General features: G+C 37.4%; 1 protein-coding gene across 2 annotated transcripts in view; it reads left to right on the top strand.

Annotated features, from left to right (window-relative positions):
* The window catches only part of stx2b (syntaxin 2b), a 10,362-nt gene extending 3,872 nt beyond the window's left edge, over window positions 1-6,490 (top strand). The window contains exons 2-12 of one of the 2 annotated variants that reach the window (XM_015015672.1): window positions 600-761; window positions 838-912; window positions 987-1,086; window positions 1,954-2,028; window positions 2,109-2,182; window positions 2,397-2,505; window positions 4,213-4,286; window positions 4,458-4,595; window positions 4,676-4,786; window positions 4,890-5,009; window positions 6,058-6,490. In XM_015015672.1, coding sequence (XP_014871158.1) covers window positions 732-761; window positions 838-912; window positions 987-1,086; window positions 1,954-2,028; window positions 2,109-2,182; window positions 2,397-2,505; window positions 4,213-4,286; window positions 4,458-4,595; window positions 4,676-4,786; window positions 4,890-4,985 — 882 coding nt within the window. In that variant the 5' untranslated portion in view covers window positions 600-731 and the 3' untranslated portion in view covers window positions 4,986-5,009; window positions 6,058-6,490. Of the gene's footprint in view, window positions 1-260; window positions 762-837; window positions 913-986; window positions 1,087-1,953; window positions 2,029-2,108; window positions 2,183-2,396; window positions 2,506-4,212; window positions 4,287-4,457; window positions 4,596-4,675; window positions 4,787-4,889; window positions 5,010-6,057 lie in introns of those variants that run through there. The other variant, XM_015015673.1, reaches the window with a different exon arrangement.
* The last annotated feature ends 509 nt before the right edge of the window (window positions 6,491-6,999 follow it).

Genomic DNA, 6,999 nt, shown 5'->3' with positions numbered 1-6,999 from the left:
ATATATATATATATTATTTTTTTATCAGCTTAGAGTTAATTTTTTATTGTGTAATTTTACAAACGGCACCACGTCGTTTAAGCATAATTTGTTACTAAAATATAATTTAACCGCTAGAAGATTACATTAGTAAACTTGCTTGCTTGAACAAAATTCGTAAGAATTTTATTTATAAAATTTGTAAGAACTTTATTACCCAGTATTTGATGACCTCCAAAACAAAATGGTCGTGTTTGTCTATTTAGCAGTTTTTGAGGGGAGACTTTTATTTGTTCTGTAGACAGAGCGGTGTCTGTTGTGCGCAGGTGGGGGATGTTGTTTGTATGTACGTGAAACCGAGCTGGGAAAGGAAGCGTATTCTCGGAGGGGCGGTATTGTAGATCTGTGGCGGATTTCAAGCGTCGTCGTGAGGGAAATATACTCTACAAAAACAAAAATAATAATAATAATAATAAGAATTAAAAAATTACAGATACATTTTAATCGGCTGTTTTTGCGAAGGCGCCGCTTTAATCCACTTTGAATACCAACTTCAACACCTCTGCGAGGGTTGTCTTGTCAAAGGAGAGGAGATCTTATCAGTTGAACTTTTCCGACAGTCACCGGAGCTTCTGTCCTCGGAATGGAGGGCCTGCTCTAAGACCACACATGGAGGTTTTTAAGAAGGATCTTGGTGTGTTTCGCTGAAATTACCTGAGCAGGAGATGCAAGGATCGGACTAGGAGAGTGTAATGAAGGATCGTCTGGCTGAACTGGCTGCTGTAAGTGCTACTACCTCAGCCTGAGCCGACACTACAAGTTGTACAAAAATGCATTCTTGTTTTTAAATCTTCACAGAATAAAAGTCAAGTAGAGGAGGTTGCCGTCACTGAGGACTGCGGTGATGGCTTCATGGAGAGTTATTTCAGAAGGGTAGGTATGCATATTCAGATTAGGGTTAATTTAACACAACAATGAGTTATTTGTCTGTTATTGGACTAATTAAGGTGGAGGAAGTTAGAGGACTCATTGATAAAATCTCCTACCAAGTGAAGGAGGTGAAGAAGCTGCACAGCACCATCCTGTCTGCGCCCAATCCAGATCACAGTAAGTTAATATATATGTATATTATTTTTTACAGATACAATTTAATCGGCTGTTTTTGCAAAGGTGCCTGTGTGTGTATATACACAGGTATTTAAAAATGCTGTGTTTGTTTCTTCATATGTTCAGTAGACATTAGTATTTTTGATGGTTCTTAAGACTGAAGTAATCAAAACTATTTGGGCTCAACTGGAGTTTTTGGTCAGTAGATTTACTTTGCTTCTGGATAGAAATGAAAAGCTTGTGGAACGGAAATCTGTGAACAAAAAACAGCCCCAAACATCTGAGGCCATTATAGGTTGAGGTCTCACCCGTCCTGTTACAGACCACTCAAAGTCTGAGCACACTGTTATGTATAGAGGCATATGGAAAGTATGGTTTATTATAAAAAAAAATAAACAACTAAATCAAGTGATAAGCGGTGTTACTATCCGTTAGTCCGTTTATTATCTGTTCTTATTCAGCCACTCACTGATTTGTCCATCATCCTGTGGAAATAGTCATAAATCCACAGTAAACCTCCGTATTTACTTTCTGGAAATTTCTGTCTGAAAAAAAATTTGGAAATTTTGATTTTAAACAGATGATAAGAACCATGAAAAAGACATGAGAGTCTTCCTTTTGCATAAAAGGGAGAACAGCAAGACAAATCCATGACAGATTAAAATGTCTTCCCATCATCGGCTTTTGCTTATTCATAACTGGGGAAAAACCTAGAAGTTGTGCATTTTGACCCTTGCTATGTTATCTTATTATGGCAGGATAAAATGAAAGGAGATTCAATTTGTACATAAAGACAATTACTCAGTAGGACACTTTCTTTTCTTGCCAATAAGTATAACCTGATGTATTTCCTTTCTGCATATGAAGGTACAAAGAGTCAGCTAGATGGACTGACCAACGATATCAAAGGAAATGCCGATGTGGTGCGAACTAAATTAAAATGTGAGTTTAGCTGTGATTGTTGCACTTTTCTGTTATGTGTCGTGTGAAGTCAGTTAATGCTGTCATCGTCCCTGTGCTAGTCATGGAGCAAAGTATGCCAAAAGACGACGTCGTTAACAGAGCTTCTGTCGACTTCAGGATCCAGAAAACACAGGTCAGACAACCAGTCGATGGATGGATATGTGAAAAAAACAATTACAAATCCTGTGGAGCTTCAATCACACCCATTGAGCTGTGGCATACCATAATTTAGCTTTTTGCGGAGCATTACTGAAAGCATAATCAACAATTTAAAGTCTAAAAATCTCAATGTGAACCACTTTTGGGGAATCCTCACTGTCTGCCTTTATATTTTATCTTCTCATCAGCACTCTGTGCTGTCAAGGAAGTTTGTGGAAGTCATGACTCAGTACAATGAGACTCAAGTGTCCTTTCGGGAACGAAGCAAAGGAAGGATCCAGAGACAACTGGAGATAAGTAAGGGACTTGTATTAGATGTGCATTCCATGGGATGGGCATCCTTCATTGACATATGAAGTGCAGAACAAGGCATCAGCTTCATTTCCTGTTGCAACTGCATGGAAACTTTAGATGTGTTGTTTTTATGAAAACTAAGTGAATACAGGTTGAACGTTTGAACTGATTTTTTAAAATGTAAGCAGAAACAAAATATTTAAGAAGACTTATATAGTATATATTCCTAAACAGTATAATTTATACACTGAGCTATATAACATGCAAACATTTAAAGTCATGAAACAGCTCCCAGAATTTCATACTGAATATTTGAATTTCCTTGTTAGAGATAACAAATCTATAGTTTGATGTCCATATTTACAGCATAACAATAAGGAAAAGTATATAATAGAGCTGTTTCCTCAGTCCCTGTGGCTTTAATGATAGGCTCCATGACTCCACACCGCAGACAGAAGATACTGATACTGGAGACGTCTCCTGTGTTTAGGTTGCCAGGGAAATGGGCAGAGGACTCCGAGTAACCTGCGCAACATAACACACACACACACAATCTTCAATCTCTGCTCACATAGAGTTACACAGTTTATTTAAATCACCCAGAATGGATAGAGTTTGTACTAGATGACAGGTCGGGCTCTTTGCTCTGTGTATTTTGTTCGGTTTGTGTCCCTGAGGAATAGGCATTGCAAGAGGTGTGACACAATAAGCCCCTGCACAGCTATCTCGCTCTCTAGGGAGAGTGTTTCACAACACGAGGCGAACCTTTCTGTCTGTAGTGTTTCAGCTGGAGCTTCTTTGTGAGCAATGTCAAGGTCCTTTTTGTACCCAAGACTTTCTTAAAGAAATTAAACCTTTCTGCTCCGTCAGAATTACAAGTGCCAAATAAAATCTAATTAGAAAACACCAGTAGCAAGTAAATGGAATAAAATTTTGTTTCTGTTGTCCACAGGATATCAGCAAAGTGGTGTGTTTCTTTAGATGTTAGTGTAATCAGATAGCACTTAGGGGTGGAGCAATTCCTGACATTCAGCCAGAAGCAGCACTTGTTTAAGAAACCACTGTAACTCCTGAAGCAGCAATGTCTCTCTGTTGACCTTTGTTTAGTCTCCATGGTAAATAATTGTTTGTTCTGACCCACTTATGACCATCGTCAACACAACTTTCATTACTGCTTCAGAGATGCACTGCAGCTGCAGGACATAGGTTTCACAGCAGACATTTATGGTCTGGACAGAAGGATGTTGGCTACCAGCACAGATTACATCCAGCTAGATTTTAGAGATGTTGCCATGGAGTTGATCAAAAACAAAAACACAGCAGTCTCTTACTTGTGGGTTTGTGTGTTCTTGTACCTCTAAATAAACATCTGTTATCCAAGGGATGTACTTCAGCCACACGTGCTTATCCCCAGCAGTCATTGTGAAAAACAGTCCATCACAGCTTACTTAAAATCAGACTAATGCATAGTAATGATTAATAGACTAACGAAGCAAAAATTAACCACAGGGGAAGTTGTTATAAATATCTAAAAGCAATCATAGAGCAATTTGTAGTTGCAGTTTCAAGTGAAAAAATAAACAGCAACATGGGGGGCGCATTAATATATCATGTCAGCAATGAGAAATCACTGAAATCCTTGTTAAAAATTTTTTGGTGAAAGTTGAGATTAGTGATTTTTGAAGAAGACTTCAATTATTTCATTTGTAGCTGGAAGAGTGACCACCAATGAAGAACTGGAGGATATGCTGGAGAGCGGAAATCCATCAATCTTCACATCCGATGTACGTCTGTTAATTCATACATGTGTCTTATTCTGATTGATTTAAAGTCTGTTCCTCTGACTTGGCCTTGTTGAGGTCAGTTGGTCTACATCAGCTGCATTTTCTTATACAGGTAGGAAATTCCTTTAGCCGTGTTTCAGAAAGTCCATAATATTTTTGTTTTCCCTACAGATCATTTCTGATTCCCAAATCACTCGACAAGCCTTAAATGAGATAGAATCCCGTCACCAGGACATAATGCGTCTGGAGTCCAGCATCAGGGAGCTTCATGCGATGTTCATGGACATGGCAATGCTGGTAGAAACTCAGGTATTAGCTCAGCTGGACGCTTCCGTGTCACAATGCCTGTCAAATATTGTCATTTTAGGGCTAATGCAAACTTTTAACAGGGGGATATGGTGAACAACATTGAGAATAATGTCTCTAATGCAGCTGAGTATATTTATCGTGCAAAAGAAGAGACTAAAAAGGCAGTGAGATACCAGAAGAAATCGCGTAGGGTAAGTGTTCTTTTCATGTCTAACAGAGAAACATAAAATATGCAAGTTCAAAGAAGTTATGTCCAATTACAAAATATTTAAAGTTTTCCTTACCACTTGGCAGAAATACATGATCCTCGCCTTTGCCCTGTTGATCCTTTTTGCTGTCATCGCACTAATTGTCGGCCTGTCTGTCGGACTAACCAAACGCCCTCAGTGAGGCCTGCTGTCATCATTGCATGAGGTAACAGCCACGCCACAACTACAAACTTAAGTTTTTTTTAGAGCGGAAAATTAATTTAGCCATTCATTTTTGAAAAATAAAGACATGTAGTATATTGCTAAAAGTAAAGATGCAGCAATTAAAGATTTGCATCAGATTTCAGAAGTAGGATTTTTGTTTTTAGTTCATTTTCAATTTGACTTATTCACATTTCTCTTTAACTTCAGTCAAAATAACTTTTCTAGCCTTTCAGCCCTGTAAGATTTCAAATTGCGTACTTTAGGTTCCCAGGCTCCTTCTCATCTTTTCTGAAAGACAAAGACAGAAATCAGTTGGAGATGAAATTTTAAGTCTTCACCATCTAAGATTTGTGATTAACATGATTAACATAACAAACAGTAAACTGGAGTCTCTGTCTGTATTCAATAGAGATTGCGCAACCTCACCTTAACTCTAATATTCCTACAAGGCTTTCAACATTTCCAGTATTGTAAACTCAAAGGAATAAAGTAGCATATTTGCTGTAATATGATCAATGGTCCTGGTATCTGGTGAAGCTGGCTCCTTGTCAGCTCACTGCTTTGCTAACTGAACAAAATGTTCAAAGACAAGTGTGAACTGATGTCCTGTGGCAAGTGCCTCCGATTGAACTTGATAAAGTCAAACAACTGCAGAGGTACAGAACAGCACACGGGCAAAATGAGCAGCACTGTCCAAAGTGTAGCTCTTTGGTAAGTAAATGAACAAGTGCTATGCCTACATAGAAGGTACAGCTTTTAATTTGCTGCCTCACTCAATTTTTAAACACATCACTATTACCAAAATAGCTAAAGTTGAGTCTTCTTTTAGTTACAGCTTCCACATTGAGGAGTGTTGTTATTAATGCAACCAGTAATTCTTAGATAAAATGCGTTTATGATTTTGGAGTTTCAGACTGGCCAGTCACAAAGTTAAACAACCAAGTTCTCTGTTCATCTATCCTTGAAAAGTTTAATGCATTTCTAAGTACTACTTTCTAGTGCTACTTTTCTGCAACGGTGACTAATTTCCCCATTTGTCCTGATTTCAGCAGACATTTCTCTACCTCGCCTTGTTTGGAGGATCCTACTTTTACTTTTACTGTTACTCAGAAAGGTTGGAGTTTTAAGACTAATGTACTTCTTGGTTCACAAGATGTCAGGAAAAACGCTTTGACTACTTCCACCATATGATTACCATCTTCCATTTATTACTATTACAAGATTCATTTCCTTAGCACAGAGAAGTAAGTATAATGTAGTGCAGTTTTCACAAGATTCAGATTTCTGTTTAACTGCACTCAAAATACCTCTTCTAGCCTCTCTGCCTTTTTGTGAGCGGAAAATGTTTCATTTAATTTTAAAAGACTCAAACGTTGTAATCTTCATGTCTAATGTTTTAATGTGAACTTGTTTTGTTGTCCATCTTCTTTTTATGTCTTACTGCTGTATGTTCATTCATTTTAATAGAGTATGAAGCCATTATGACTTGGGTGTACTTTTGAAATAGAAAAATACATAACTTTTATATGACCTTATATGGTGTGTAATGATTGAAATAATTGTGAAAAAAGTGATGCATTAATGCAGTACTCTTGGAAAATTATTTCAGGAGCACCCATTTGAGTTGTTTTGTATTTTGTACTGAAACTAAATAATTGAATCATTTGATTAAAATATTAAGAATAAAAGGTTTGTGCGGAATGACTTTTTTTCTTTCTCATTGTTATGCTGATTGAATTTGATTTAAAGCAAACATATAGATTAAAACTGCCCAGGCTAAAATTAAATATATATATAAAAAAAAAAAAAAAAATTCCCCTCTCACCCTCCGTGGGTGGTCTCTTTCATCCTCTGAGCTCGGGTCCTCTACCAGAGGCCTGGGAGCTTGAGGGTTCTGCGCAGTATCTTGGCTGTGCCTAGAACTGCACATTTCTGTACTGAGATGGAGTATATATATATATATATATATATATATATATATATATATATAT

The sequence above is a fragment of the Poecilia latipinna genome, unplaced genomic scaffold (assembly GCF_001443285.1).
Source record: "Poecilia latipinna isolate Pla-1442-1.1 unplaced genomic scaffold, P_latipinna-1.0 Scaffold1940, whole genome shotgun sequence".
NCBI lineage: Eukaryota > Metazoa > Chordata > Actinopteri > Cyprinodontiformes > Poeciliidae > Poecilia > Poecilia latipinna.
Note: the sequence above shows the minus strand (reverse complement) of the source record. Positions and strands in the feature narration are given on the sequence as shown.